The 16,365-nt window shown below is 43.2% G+C and overlaps 1 protein-coding gene across 1 annotated transcript in view; it reads right to left on the bottom strand.

Annotated features, from left to right (window-relative positions):
* The window catches only part of CFAP47 (cilia and flagella associated protein 47), a 2,697,962-nt gene that overhangs the window by 2,028,579 nt on the left and 653,018 nt on the right, over window positions 1-16,365 (bottom strand). The window contains exon 32 of the mRNA XM_085622577.1: window positions 1,155-1,295. Coding sequence (XP_085478703.1) covers window positions 1,155-1,295 — 141 coding nt within the window. The remainder of the gene's footprint in view (window positions 1-1,154; window positions 1,296-16,365) is intronic.

Below are 16,365 nucleotides of genomic sequence, written 5' to 3'. Positions count from 1 at the left end.
AGGAAGATGCTCAAGCCAATCTGGAGACACTAGGATGACTTGGGGCTGGTCACTCTTGATTCTCTTCAGAACTTGAGCCAAGAGGGATAGAGGCAGAAAGACTTACAGGAGTCCAGATCTCCATTTGAAGTGAACTGCGTCTCCAAAAGAGACCCTTCTTGTGAATTCTAGCATGTAAAACAATGACATTGCACATTCTCCGCGGTGGCGAAAAGATGAGCACTGTTTATCCCCATTGACGGAAAATAGGCTGTGTCACTGCCATTCATGATCGTCAAGGTATCGGCGACTGAGGTTGTCCACACAGGCGTTTAGAGATCACGACCTGAGAAATGCCCTCGTGAGCCAGCGATGTCCAGAGGCATAGAACTCCCTGGCACATGACCCAAGACACATGGCAGCAAGGCACAGGAAGGGATGGCGGTATAGTTGATAGGGAATGGGCACCCAAAAGGATAATTCCACTTAATATTTATATGTGTTTTTACAGTTGTTACGGTGCTGTAGGGTAGAGAGAACCACCAGCTTCTCTAGAATCTGTGGCCTAGGCAACAATCAACTTAATTACTGATCCCCAGCACACGTAATATATAAATGACATCAGTTGCATTCGTAAGTCACACAAAATTTCGAAATAAATCAATCCAAGTTATTTTTTTGCCCTTTTATTCCTTCTTCGAGCTTTTCTTTGTGAATAGATTCCAAGCCAACACGTGTCCATTGAAAATAAATTCATCTCATGAGGCCTTTAACAGGGAGGCTTGGTAGATATGACCTAAGTCCTTCATCTTATGGACTGCTGTGAAGTAATTGTGAATCTTGATGTAATACTTGTGGAAAATTGTCAGGAACTGACTGAGCTGGCTTATTCCCTGGAAGGTGAATCAGGTCCTGTCTGATGGAGCAGTACAGAAACTTCCTTTGGCAAACTATATATAGACTGTACATAGTCGCAAAGCAAGCTGTGCTGCATAAGCAAAATTTACACATCACTGAGAATCTCATTAGTGTGTGCATAGTTGACGCTACATCTGTCAGTCTCACAATAGGTGGTATTCTCCTGTGGATACATTTGGCCTAAAATGGCAGGTAAAAGTTTCTTATTAAAAGATAAAATTTGAACATTACTAATCAAAAATACACCAGTAACCTACTTTGTAGATCTGCAGCAGCACATCTGTCCACACACGCTTGCTCAACGCCTCAAAGGTGCTGTCCTCCATATCGAGTAAAACAGTTTTCCCAGTCGTGTTCACGTTCTTAGATGAAGAACTCTGAAGCTCGTTAACCTGGGCCTGAAAAAAAGAAAAAAATATTTAGCTTGATACCAAAAATGATCCTATAAGACATGTGATAGGCCCCAAGACCAATTAGTAGAGCTATTAGTTAGTTTGTGCAAATGGCAGAGTTCAATTTAATATAAAGCTATAACAAGCAATAACACAAACATAATAAACGTCATCAATATCAATTTCATATGACAGCCTTTATCAAGCATTTTAAAAAACTATTATACCCATAAACTAAAATATATTGCTCTTCCATTAAAATATTGGCATTTGGTGCCATAATTAAACTCTTTAACCTCTTCAATGCCTATGACGAGCTGGTCTCGTCATGGGCCGCGGTTGCGCTGTGCCCATGACGAGACCAGCTCGTCATAAACCCCGCCCGCTAATAAAAGCGCCGGCACAGGGCGGGGAAAGGGGCGGGCACTGAAGGGGTTAAATAGGGTACTAAAGTGAGCGGTAGCAACTCTAGGTTTCAAGGTTTCATCAGCATCAATGCACACCATGTAGACTTCCATATCTGGTTTGTGTTTGATATTACAATAAACAATAGCCTGCACATTGTGCGTCAACAGTAAAAAACAGCTCCAAAGAAAACTGTTTATTGTTGTTCAATGAATTTTAAAGATAGACAGGGTAAATCTTTTTTTTTAATTTTCAGGCAGTCTGCAGAATGCCCTGTTCAGAACAGCTTAATTTGTACAAAAATCATTGTAGGAGAAATACGTTTTCTGAGGAGCCCAGCGCTGTGCAATGCGGCCATTGCAGAGTAGCAAGTCTATCTAGTCTTGATTCCACCTCATGCCTCATGTTGCCCGAGCTACAGTTCCTATCTTTTTACCTCACCCTTGCAGGGTTTTTTAAATCCTGCTTTTTTTTGTTTAGCTGTCGACTTCGGAACTGGGCAACAAAGTTTGAGTTCTGCACCAGCTCAGCATCCTATGATTTTGGGCAAATCACTTAGTGCCTGGTTCATTAAGGTCACTTACTCTTTGAGTAAGTTTACCCTTTGGAGTAGGTTTATTACCTTTTAGTATTCGCAAACTCAGAATGTAAACTTATTTCACATGGGTATGTTACATTACTTCAGCCCCAGAGTAATGCAGCTGGCTTACTTTTTTGTGTGGGTGGGTGCCATTCCTCCCTATACCCCGTCTTGATCCTCTCTAAACCACCTTACTCCTCCCGATTCCCATTGCCTTTAGTGATATGTCTGTGCTTTTTGCCACCCATTCCATACAGTCTCACTCCTATTTACTACCTAAACATATATTTAAGTGTGTTGAAACTCCACAGTTGGGGAAACAAATTCCACACATATAAGTATAGGTAATGCAGTGCCATAAAACGCCACACGTACTTTGTGAATTTCAGTTTGTAATACATTTCGTAATACTACAAAACATACCAAAAAGTGCAGTTTGTGAATCAGGCTCTTATCTACCTAGGCTTAAAAAAAAAACAACGAAAGAAATATACATGAATATATAACCTTGTGTAATGTAACCTGTAAGGAGCTCCAATGCCCTTGGGCCAAATGTGCGCTATATAAAACTGTAAATAAATAGATAAATAAAGGTGTACGAGGCAACGCAACACTACATGCCTTTGTGATCATGTTGCCATTTCGCTCCTCCCTGATCACCTATTCGGAACCTCCAATTATTCTCTCACATCTCCTAGTGGAGCAGCAGAGAGAAGGGTGATGCTGTTAAACTCTTCTAGCTGATACAACAACCACCAGAGACAATTCATTATTTGAAGCAGTAACCAAGTACAACATCACAGCTAAAAGTTTGCTTTTTTGATTTCCTTTAAGGGCATCTGATTGTGTGTTTTTATTTAATATTTGAGCTGATTTTAAACAATTTCTCTCCCTCAGTGCATGGTCCACTAAATGCTGTATTCATATAGTTTTTCAAGATATACCGTGTAGATAGTGTACCTTTTTCAGTTTTCTGTCACTCAGCAGAGTGTCCTGTTCAGTTTTCTATATAAGAAAAAAGACTAGTCCCAGGCCTCAATGCACATGTCATTGTGTTGTCTTGTATTCCTCGATCCTCAAATATGATTGGAGGCTTTCCACTCCCCAGGTATGTGCCCTGGTTAACTCTTCCCATGGCCATCTTGCCCAGGTGCCAAGGTAAAAAGTGAAAAGGTTAAAGAACCCAATAGTTAGTCCCTCACAGGGCCTTCTCTCCCATCAATTTGAACAATTGTATCCTTTAAGAAGTGACCCTGAATCTTACAGGAGCTGAATCTTCCTGCAGATTCTACCTTAGCTGTTTTAGGGTGCACACAGCAGACCCATCAACTTAGTTTGTCATATAGATGTGTCTTTCTGTGTGTTGTGCACTTTTACATCTTTCAGTTGAACCCCACTGGCTCAATTACCTGCAAGTTTTTGAAAATTGTCTTTTGTGTCCTGCAGGGGAACCACTCCTAGGTGTCACAAAATGTACAAATATGTAACATTTGACCTAGTCATCTACTCCTTGCCTCCCCCCTACCCATTCTGTTCCTGTTAATTTTCTCTCACTTCTAAATTCTGTCCTGCTCTCATCTTCCCCATCTACTCCTAACTTACCATTTCCCTGCCCCAACAACTCTTCTAACCTTCCTCCCACTTTACCCGCACATTCACTCTCCTACTCTCTCCACCTCCTCATGCTTTGCTTCCTATTTACTCACCATTCTCCATGTACCCTCTCCCCCATGCTACCATAATCCTGACTTGCTTCTCTCCTCCAGCTTACAAATCTCCTACTCCTTACCACCTTTCCAATGACCATTCTGTCCCCTACTCTAATCCCGCTCCCACTCTTTCAGCTCTTCCCTTTTAATTTTGCTCTTACCAATTCCTAACCTCCTATCAAGCAGTTTTTCTAGTTTGCTTTTATAACCCCACCTTCTTCCTGTTATACATCCTAAAACGTGATTTACCCGCAACCCTGGGTACTCCTCAAACATGAAATTGATTAGCTCTCCTCCGGCACTCCATACCTTATTGCTCCCACACAAACACAGAACCACTCATCCTCACACAACCCAACAAATGAAGGTACTTGCCAGGCTCTCTCACTTCTTTTACCTACACTATCCTCTTTTTCTCTTTTCCCTTCACACTCTAGAGGCACCTAACTTTTGCTTATTATTCCCTCAAAAAACAACCACTTCCTTTTACATCTCCCTTCCTCTTCTAAGCCCTCAAGGCCCTTTTCCAACTCTTGAAACCCGACATCGGGCCTTATAACTCTACCTAAACTCTCCTTTTCCCCCTACCTTCGTGTTTCCCCATACCAAGAGTTGCTCCCTACTAACTACCCCCTCAAGCTCCTACACATCTCTCTCAGCAGCCAGATTAGTCCTCAACAGCCCACTCCAAACCACTTCACACCATACCTTAGGGAACTCCACGGGCTTCCGATACACAAGTGCAAATATTTTCAAACAGCACTTGGTTGATGCTCCATAGCAGGCACACGAAGGGACGCAGACTGAAGCCCAGGAGAAAGCAGGCGTCAACCAATAGCAAGCAAGGAAATGAGAGAGACATGGTAGCAAATAAATGGTAAGTAATAGGTGGGCTCTAAGCCCATTTTAAGCTTTTTTTTTTTTTAAAGAATATCTTTCACTGACAGCGCACGCGTGCTGTAGGCGAAACGTAAAAACTGCAACTTCTTAAGAAAATATAGTGAAAGAAGCATATCCTACAAATCCCCCTCCCCCAAAAAAAGTCCCACCTCGGCTATACCGGTCTCTTACTAGCCCACACCCCACACATACACTAAAGCAGAGAAGGGGCTGATCCTTCTCGTACCTAGCCACTAAAGTCTAAAACGACCTCCTACAACACATCAGAGCCTCCTCCTGTCTTCTTTACTTATGCAATAAGGTGATATACTGGCTTTTCAAGTATGCCCCCAGGGCTGGCCTCACAAACCTGCTACAGAGTGCCTGGATACCCTCACGGGTGATTACCATGCTATAAAAAAAACTATGACATCCGTCAAAGCACTTTGGTGCCTTATCAGTGTTATCAAGCGATGTACAAAGACAGCTATAATGCAATAAAACTTTAGGAACTATAAATCCGTAATTGCTTTTCAGTATTTAAGACAGTCCAACTGTTTCCGGTTCAAGTCCTTAAAGGGATACGAAGGTGGACTGAAACCACCTGTAGAGCAGAGCACAACATATTGTTTCAATGTTTTCCAGGATTTCCATTTATCTTTTATTAAAGAGTGATGCCATTTTGAACATTGTAACAAGAGTGTGACACATTACTGATTAAACAGCAACAAGCATGGGCTAATAAACAATGTTTTTGTTTTTATATTCTAAAGTGCTTATACATTTCCAGATTATAACAGAACAGGATTCCAAAGTAGCTAAACTCCTTCAATTGCTTGACTTCTTTACCATCAAATAATGACTATTTTACCTTTTTAGTTTACAAAATTGTGTTTTTTTTCTTTTAAATATGTTCCCCTTAAATTTAGTGTGAAAGTGCAATTTAGGGCAATTGGGTCCCAGTGGGAAAACATTTGAAAATAATAATGGGAGTGATTCAAAATGTTTTAGAGTGAAAGAATCCATTAATGTATCTGTGGAGGTATGATAGCTACGAGTTAATATAAATTGTTGCAAATATGCAACATTGCTTTAGATAGTTGGCTATTCATATTAATGACCTGTGACAACCTACTTGGTTTCGTAATTTGTGCTAAAGTATAACAAGCATTGGCAAAGCCAATCTGCTTTGACTATGCAAGACCATTTAGCATTGTCAATGTTTTCTTTTTTTTTACGTTGCACAGCAGTGAGAGTTGCTGTGACTCAAAGTCAATAAAAAAAAGTGTAATGGAGCGGCCAGTGTTGACTGTGTCATAGCACTTCTTTATGTTTACTTTAAGTCATGTTACACAGCAGCACATGCCGCTGTGCAACATCTTTACAAAATATTAACAAAGCCAAATAGCACTGCATGAGCTATTTGGCTTTGTTAATGTCTTTCAAAGAGGATGTGGCGCTACAGCCAGACCTGCCACCTGCAAGACTGGGAAACCAGGTTCGAGTATCAGCGCCAGCTCAACACTCAGTGATTCTGAAACTCCAGAGGCAAAAAAAAAAAAAAAAACGTAATATGTCCTTGTATAAAGTAAATGGTGCTTACTTAAAATGCTCCAATACCTACGGTTTGAGTCAGCGTTGCAAACCTGGAAAACATATATTTTAAACAGGCAACAAGAGAGAGGAGGGTAGGAAACAAAGGGGGTGGGGTGAATGGATAAATATAATGGGGGTGCGACAAGTAAATAAAAAAAGTCTCTCTAGGAGCCTGTGGCCAGTGGAAGGACACAGAAAGCAGTACTTGGTCCATGCTCCATGACAGTGACATGAAGGGACAAAGACTGAAGCCCAGGAGATAGCTGGAGTCGCCGACCAATAGCAGCAAGGAAATGAAAGTGGCATGGGAGCCAACCAATGGTAAGTAAAGGTAAGTAATAGGCGGTCTCTAAGCCTGTTTTAAGCTTTTTTTTTCTTAACGAACAATACCTTTATCTGACAGCTCATGTGTGCTGTAGGCAAAACCTGAAAACTGCAACTTCTCAGACGTACATAAAAGTTTATTACTTATACTCTTGGAAAGCAAATATAGGGAAATACACAAGTCCCACAAAATTGAATAAATGCTTAATTTCTTAGAGGAAAAAAAGCATAAAAATTGATGTGGTTTGCTTTATTCATCTCTTTGTCATGCAAACCAAGCTCATATATATGGCCACTGTTGGACAAGCTCAACTAATCTCTCCCATTTCCCTTCTTCCAATTGGTCACTCCGAACTCTGTGCCAACAGCACACAGGCTAGGGGCTGCTGAAAGGTAGTCTCCTGGAAAATCCAAATCAGGCAGTGAATCAAAGAACGTGCACGGAGTGACTATTTCAATAAATATACAAGTATCAGCTCCCTGTTTTATTTCTAAATACGGCAACATTTGAATGGCCTTTGAAACCAACACATTTTCCCCTCGTAAGGCCCAGTGAATGTACCAAGTTGCTTTAATCTCCTGGTTTAGGGCTACTATAAAGTAATACTTGTTTTCAATGTAAAGTTCCTATAGAGAGTTAATGTTTTCTTAGCTATCAACAGATACGTGAATGTATAACTAAAAGATAGGCAAACTTACTTTCCTGAGGCAGGAGTTCTGTTCACAAGCTGTAAAACACCGATCAGTTAATCCATCCTTTTTAAAACAATACAGCGAATATAGGAGATCTGAATAAGCACTAATTCATGGGTACTCACAAACTTTCTCTTGGGGTCCAAATTTACAGTGTGGTTTGTGGCCGAGGGCCACACCGGTGGGGGCGGGGTCAGTGGGGGAGGGGCGGGGCTAAAGCAAAAAATAATTGTGACCATGAGGTTGAACACAGGTCCCTGCAGCAGACGCCTTCGTCCACTGAGCCACCAGGCCCAGGATACACAGATCTCTCTCTCTCTCTCCCTATCTCCCTTTCCCTCCCTCTGTCTCCCTCCCTCCGTCTCTCTCTCTCTCTCCGTCTCTCACCCTCCCTCCGTCTGTCTCCCTCCCTGTCTCCATCTCCCTCCCTGTCTCCGTCTCCCTTCGTCTCCCTCCCTGTCTCTCTCCCTCCCTCTGTCTCCCTCCCTCTCCCTCTGTCTCTCTCCCTGTCTCCCTCCATCTCCCTCTGTCTCCCTCCCTCTGTCTCCCTCCCTCTATCTCTCCCTGTCTCTCTCCCTCCCACTGTCTCCCTTCCTCTCCCTCTGTCTCTCTCCCTCTGTCTCTCTCCCTCTGTCTCCCTCTCCCTCCCTCTGTCTCCCTCCCTCCGTCTCCCTCCCTCCGTCTCCCTCCCTCCATCTCCCTCCCTCTGTCTCTCTCTGTCTCCCTTCCTCTCCCTCCCTCTGCCTCCCTCCCTCTCCCTCTGTCTCCCTCCCTCTGTCTCCCCCAGACTGCACCTCTCTGTCTCCCTCTCTCTGTCACCCTCTGTCAACCTCTGTCTCCCTCTCTCTTCCTCTGTCTCCCTCTCCCTTCCTCCCTCTGTCACCCTCTGTCATCCATCAGCCCGGGCTGAGAAAGCTTCCCAGCGCGCACACACAGTCGCACCCGAGTACTTCACAGGTCTTTAAAGACCATTTACATGTTAATAAAGCTTTGTTGTATTTCACCTCTTAGGCCCCTCCATCTCCACTTTGACAATCACTGGAATCCCTCCGGCCCCCACAGAGCAGAGTCTGAGTCCGGGCTGCTGCAACCGGCAGTGTTTGCTAACACTATTTAAAAAAAAAAAAATTTAAACACAGGTAGGATGTCTGCAAGGTGCGCGGGCCACCAAGGAAGGTTTGCCGGGCCGCTAGCGGCCCGCGGGCCGTACTATGAGTAACCGTGCACTAATTGCATACACTTACTGCAAATAATCCACATGAAAACAAAAAAAAAACCTTTTACTAATCTACTAGATTCTTACCTCAACTACAGCTACTCAGCACAAAGCGCTTGTGGTAGAAAGTGTCTTATAAATACAATTAACAATTCCAATTTATCTAGGCCTTTTCTATTGCCACAGGGTTGTTTGGCCAATGCCAGTAGAGCGATAGCAACAAAATAGCTACCTTATCTCATAAATGAAAATTAATTAATTGTTCATGTTTTAAGATCAGTAATGATGAAGTACCGATATACGGGTATGGCAATTTAGCTTTTAATTCTCTAACAAACTAGTTTATGGAGAATGTAGTGTTGTGATCATGATTGTGTCAGGATCTAAATCTCACTGTTTTGTGGTAAATATTTAAATTACCTGTACTATTTTTTATGCGGTAAAGTCTAGTAAGAATAACTCAGTCAAAATAAGAGGCAGAATCCGTGGTATTAGAGGTTTTGAAAAGGGCTTTATTCCTTACAAAGGAATTATAGTTCGAACCAGGCAATCATATTCCATCACCACGAAGGTTCAGGAAGGGATCAGCAATACATTATTGACAAGTAACAATATTTATATGAAAAGCATTGCATTAGGACAGATGCAGGAGGCGTAACAGCTGATAATACAGATAAGAATACACATACGTAATGAACAATAGGCGTAATACTAGAAACGTCATTTTAAAATGATGTCACAAGTGGGTGGATCCATAAGAGAATCCTGCAGTGTCAGCAGAAATATTTGGCAGAGATGCGCGCGCAGCCGCATGACGTGTGATTGACGTGCAACTAGAGGGTGAAGGGGAATTGACATTTAGCTCTACATATGGAGACAGAAGTCTGGGGTGTCAGGACAACCTAGTCCTAAATCATATCTAATATCTTGTGTTTAAGGAACCATATTATCTGGAAGGAAAGGTCTTCTCGGACAGATCCTATTCTATACTGACTGTTAGTGCGTGTACAAGCGTCTATGTGTCTACATGAGATGCGAGGGGGCAAGAATCTTCCATGGGCCTACGAATTACTTGCATAAAGACAGCAAGGCCGGGCCCTTTGCTCGGTAGCTAGAAGGATGTTTACCTAAACTACTAGACAGGAATGTATTGGATGAGGAGCGGAGCAGATAACTTTGAAGGCTGAATACAGTTTTTGGCAGGCAACAGGCCGTGTCAGGCACCATTAGCCGCGCAGGGAGTAAGACAAAGTTCATGGACACGGATGCAGGTCCAAGCTGGAGCATTTCAGAGGCAGAAGCAGGAAAAGGCTCGATGACAGAATTCAGGGCCTACTCGCCTGAACTGTAAAACTAGAAAAGTGAACCATATAAAGTCGGTGGCCAATCATACTTAGGAATGGAATATTCGACCCATTCATGACGGATCTGAAAGAGGATATGTTGGCGTTGGACGCACATGTATTTGCGTCTTCATAGCTGGAACTGGAGGGAACATACATGTACTTGTAGCATGTACATGGAGTCGTTGGGGTCTAAGATAGGGGACACAATTGACCATAAAAATTCATATTTCCTCATTCCCTCCTTGTCCCCTACGGACCCTCATGAAATATCCATCTTCATCAATCCATCAATCTGTTCATATAGCATCATTTGTTCTTCTTTCTTCTTCCGGGATCTTGAATGAAAATTTGAAGGTGGGATACACGATGTGGCACACAGACCACAAATCGCTGGCCCACATTGTAGACATAAGCAGCAACTGAATAGTATGAGAAAGCCAATACCTAGGAAGGATAGGATCCTCCATCCCCAGGCTGACAACACGCTCCAGAACCAACCGGACCAAGTCCAGGTGCCTGGATTCTGGTGTATCTGGCTTACGATCTTATGAAGTCGAGTTATAGCTTTATATACTGACGGCGCGTTTTCTGGTATGAAAACACAGCAACTTGATCCGATGACCCTACAGGCTCCGCCCCTATCGGCCAGGATGACGTCAAGGACAAGACGATTTTGAAGAACAACAATCCGCATCGCAGACTGCTCCTCTGTTAAGTTGCCTAAGGCGGAAGTAGTTTCATTCACTACTGCTTCAAGGGTTCTAGTTAATCTACGTATCAACTTACTATTAGTGACTGTACCTATGTAGGGAAAGAAACCTTTATTGAAATCTGTGTATTGCTCCCATGCTGTTTCGGTGTAATCGACAATCGGGAGATCTCTCTGTTGTCTATTGTGTACTAAATGGGTGTTCCTATGGTAATCAGGCGGGGCTAGGAAAACAGGTGGCAGAAGGAATGCAATGTAACAGGTACCATCCCAATCTAGGGGTAGGCGTATGTATGCGGTGTGACCACAGATGAAGTAGGAGTGACGAGAAGCTCTAAATGTAGATTTGCCTTTATCACTGATTTCTATTACAGTGGTACATTTACTATGGCCCATGCGTATTGAACCATTCTTTCTTACACATAATTCGCCTCTAACTGGAAATACTGACATAGCGGGCAAGATCGGTGTAGCTTCGGATTCAATATTCAGGATCATAAGATTAAGTGTAAAGTTACCTAATCTATATACTTCATTTTCTAGATCAGTTCCTGTTCTTTTGGGAAGTCCCTCCTTGTTAGGGTAGCAGACTTTAAGTAAAACTAGGTTTAGGTTTCCCCATACCCAATTGTCTTGATAAACTACTGTATTTGAATCTAGGGAATTAATCAAACTAAACCATGCTCCACAGGAGCCATTGTGTGTGAATGGATACGGAAAGAGGGGCAGAACTCCCTTGTATTTCTGATAGGGAGGAAGTCGGCCACATATCCAACAATTTGTAGCATTGCTGATCTGATGAGAATGATGTAACATACTAATGAAGGTGTTGTTGCGCAGCGCAAATCTATAGGACAACTCATGCGGGGGTAATTCGCTAAAAGAATATTCGGCAGTAGCATTGAAAACACGCTTGGAGATAGGGTAATACATGTGTAATAATATACTGGAAATAATAATCAGAAGACTTAGAAAAAACATAATTAACAATGTCACTATGCAGTGACTACGAAGTGATTTACAGTACGCATGTTTCTTGAGCTTTTTCTGTCTATTTCTCTCTCTATTTCGGTCTAGAGGATACATGTCAGGGACAAATTCAACCGATTCACCTTGGAGAGGACTTAAACAATCAAATTGTCTGACTTGCTAGACCTTAGTTTCAGTTTATAATTCTCCTTTTCTGGTTCATCAACCAGGGGGAGTTTTGAGTCAGTCTGTGAGGGAATGCAGGGCTAAAAATTCAAGTCGGATGATAGTCCATGAAACTTTTTGATATGGCTCGAGTGCAACCACCCTTTACGTCCCTCAATCTTCACAGCTGTCCTTGTGGTCAATAAGACGAGTTTCGGCGACTGCCACCGAGGCTCCAGCTGGCTCCTCCTGTCAAAATTCCTCACAAACACGAGGTCCCCCGGAACCACGTCGTGGGGCTTCACCTCAGTGTTGTCGGGAAAAGCTGCAGCTACCTGTGAACGACAAGATTGTAGTGCAGACATCAAGGAAGCCAGGTAATCTGTCAGCATATTACAGTCAACATCAGTGATTTTACGAGGTATAGGCGTCCCCCACATATTTGGTGGTCTGCCGAAGATCACCTCATACGGAGATAGCCCCGTTCGAGAATGTGCTACCATTCTCATGTAAAAGAGCGCAACTGGTAAGGCTACTATCCAGTCGACACCTTTTTCTCTACATACTTTGGACAGTCTAATTTTCAGAGTTTGATTATGTCGTTCCACTAGACCTGCTGCCTCGGGATGTCGGACACAGTGGAATTTCCATTGGTAGCCTAACAGAAGTGAAACATGTTTCATTAGCTCGGATGAGAACGGTTGGCCATTATCTGAGTACACGATACGGGGCAAACCATACCGTGGGAAGAATTCTCGAACTAACTGTTTGGCAGTAGTCGGGGCAGTGTAATCTGAGACGGGATACGCCTCTGTCCACCGGGAAAGAGCGCATACAACTACGAGGACATATTTGAATCCTCGACAACGTTCCATCTGGATATAATCCATCTGGAGGACTTCAAAAGGGTGATCGGGGGGTTGAAATCCACCCTGGTCTACAGGTACGCCTTTTCCTGGATTGAACTGACAACAAATCATACAGGTACGTACTTTCTGTTTAGCTGCTGCTCGCAAGTGTTTATTGAACCAAATGTGTTGAATACTGTCTAGCATAGCTTTCTCTCCTAGGTGCGCTGGACTATGTATTGGGTTAATGATGACCTGAACCATTGAGTCGGGGAGAAACCATATAGATTTTCCCTTCGTCATCCATCCTTGATCCGTTTGGATCCCTCCTAATTCAGTCCATCTCTTTATTTCTTCTGGTGTAGCATGTGTCTGTATGTCAATTACATCAAGGGTGGGATCCTTAACTGTCATGCAGTGTGTTGGTGTCGGAACTATTGTCTTTGTCGTGTCAGTTGGATGAGTCTGATTCTGAGCAGTCTGTTTAGCTGTTCTGTCAGCTAGGTCGTTACCCTGAGAAATAATGTCCGTCACTTTCGTATGGGCTTTGCACTTCATGATAGATATTGAAGTAGGCAGATGTATTGCATCTAACAGAGCTTGAATAAGGGGACCGTGCTGGATGTGGGCACCGCCTATACCTCGTAAAATCACTGATGTTGACTGTAGTGCAGACATCAAGGAAGCCAGGTAATCTGTCAGCATATTACAGTCAACATCAGTGATTTTACGAGGTATAGGCGTCCCCCACATATTTGGTGGTCTGCCGAAGATCACCTCATACGGAGATAGCCCCGTTCGAGAATGTGCTACCATTCTCATGTAAAAGAGCGCAACTGGTAAGGCTACTATCCAGTCGACACCTTTTTCTCTACATACTTTGGACAGTCTAATTTTCAGAGTTTGATTATGTCGTTCCACTAGACCTGCTGCCTCGGGATGTCGGACACAGTGGAATTTCCATTGGTAGCCTAACAGAAGTGAAACATGTTTCATTAGCTCGGATGAGAACGGTTGGCCATTATCTGAGTACACGATACGGGGCAAACCATACCGTGGGAAGAATTCTCGAACTAACTGTTTGGCAGTAGTCGGGGCAGTGTAATCTGAGACGGGATACGCCTCTGTCCACCGGGAAAGAGCGCATACAACTACGAGGACATATTTGAATCCTCGACAACGTTCCATCTGGATATAATCCATCTGGAGGACTTCAAAAGGGTGATCGGGGGGTTGAAATCCACCCTGGTCTACAGGTACGCCTTTTCCTGGATTGAACTGACAACAAATCATACAGGTACGTACTTTCTGTTTAGCTGCTGCTCGCAAGTGTTTATTGAACCAAATGTGTTGAATACTGTCTAGCATAGCTTTCTCTCCTAGGTGCGCTGGACTATGTATTGTGTTAATGATGACCTGAACCATTGAGTCGGGGAGAAACCATATAGATTTTCCCTTCGTCATCCATCCTTGATCCGTTTGGATCCCTCCTAATTCAGTCCATCTCTTTATTTCTTCTGGTGTAGCATGTGTCTGTATGTCAATTACATCAAGGGTGGGATCCTTAACTGTCATGCAGTGTGTTGGTGTCGGAACTATTGTCTTTGTCGTGTCAGTTGGATGAGTCTGATTCTGAGCAGTCTGTTTAGCTGTTCTGTCAGCTAGGTCGTTACCCTGAGAAATAATGTCCGTCACTTTCGTATGGGCTTTGCACTTCATGATAGATATTGAAGTAGGCAGATGTATTGCATCTAACAGAGCTTGAATAAGGGGACCGTGCTGGATGTGGGCACCGTGAGAAGTTAAATAACCTCTCTCTCGCCAAAGTACGCCGAAGTCATGGACGACTCCGAATGCATAACGTGAATCTGTGTATATGTTGACTTTCTTATTTTTGGCTTGAATACAGGCTTGTGTCAGAGCGATGAGCTCTGCTGCTTGAGCTGACAAGGTATCGATACAATTTGTTTCAATAATTTCAGTATCTGTTGTGACTGCATAAGCGGCCACTAACTCTCCTGTATTTGTTCTCATGCATGAACCATCTACATATAATGTCAGGTCTGGATCTGATAATGGAATATCTGTCAAGTCTTGTCTGGGTTTCGTCGTAATAGTAATAACTTCAATGCAATCATGTGCCAATGGGTCTGTTCCATTTAATGGCAAAAGTGTGGCAGGATTTAATGTACTACAACGTCTGATTTCTATGTGTGGCTGGAATAATGTTAATTCATAACCCGTCAGTCTTGCTATAGTCAAGTGTTGTGTTTGGGTCCGGTTCAGGAGAACTTCTACTGCGTGTGGTACTTGTACTGTCAATTGATGTCCTAACACTATGGCGTCGCTTTGTCTGATTGCTAAAGCTGTTGCTGCGACTGATTTCAGGCACGCAGGAAGAGCCTGAGCTACGGGATCTAATGTACTAGAAAAATAAGCACATGGCTTGTGTGATCCTGCTTGTTCCTGCGTGAGTACTGACAAAGCAGTACCTTCACGTTCTGTAACAAAAAGTGTAAAACGTTTGCTGTAACATGGCGTTGCTAAAACAGGTGCTTGGCATAAAGCTTTCTTTAAGTTTTCAAAAGCTTGTGTATGTTCCTGAGTCCAAGGGAGGACAGTCGGTGTCGCTGCCTCCTGTGTTGTCAACTGAATGAGTGGTTTAGCTAAAAATGCATATTGGGGGATCCACTGCCTACAGTACGAAGTGAGGCCTATGAAGGCCCGTACCTCCTTTTGTGTCTTGGGTGGTGGCATGTTTACAATTAACTGGATGCGATCAGGTGTGAGCTGTCTCCCCCATTTGGACAGCAAGTGCCCTAGGTACACAACTTGCTGGACACAGAATTGTAGTTTCGAAGGGGACACTTTGTGCCCCTTGTCGGCTAAGAAATGTAAAACCGTCAGTGATGCTTTTTCACATTCAGGTTCGCTTCGGGCGGTGATCAGCAGATCATCGACGTATTGAAGCAGGGCAGTGTTAGCTGGCATGTGGATACTGTCAAGTTCTCTTTTCAGTGCTTGGCTATAGATGCTGGGGCTTTCTGTGAATCCTTGAGGTGCGCGTGCGAATTTAAAACTTCGTCCATTTAAACTGAATCCGAACAAATATTGGCTTTCCGGATCGATTGGGACGCTAAAGAAAGCGTTCTTGAGATCAATTACAGTAAAGAACGTTGCTTCTGAATCTATGGCCGTTAATAATGAAGAGATATCTGGGACCACGGGGTATTGTGGTACAATGCATTTATTTAATTCTCGCAGATCAATAACTAATCGATAGACTGGTGGTGCTTTTGGATCAGTTCGTTTAAGAATCGGAATTATCGGAGAATTACATACATTGGAGTCGGTTTCCACAACCACTCCTTGTGCAATGAGCTCGTCAATGATTTGCAGCAAAGCCACAACAGCATCTGGGGTAACTTGTATTGTCGTATTCGTGGGAGTACCACTCCTGTTTTGATTGTGACTCGATATGGTGTAATGTGCATACAACCTACATCAGTGGGGCCTTGCGCCCATAAATGTGCAGGTAGATTCTGTAATCGGTGATCCATGTCTCTAGACACGTAGTGACCTTTAAAGTCACGCAAAAATAATCGTACTCCTTCCGGAGAACAGCATATTACAGCTC

The sequence above is a fragment of the Triturus cristatus genome, chromosome 8, assembly GCF_964204655.1.
Source record: "Triturus cristatus chromosome 8, aTriCri1.1, whole genome shotgun sequence".
In the NCBI taxonomy this organism is placed as follows: Eukaryota; Metazoa; Chordata; class Amphibia; order Caudata; family Salamandridae; genus Triturus; species Triturus cristatus.
This window is presented reverse-complemented; position numbering and strand designations above follow the sequence as displayed.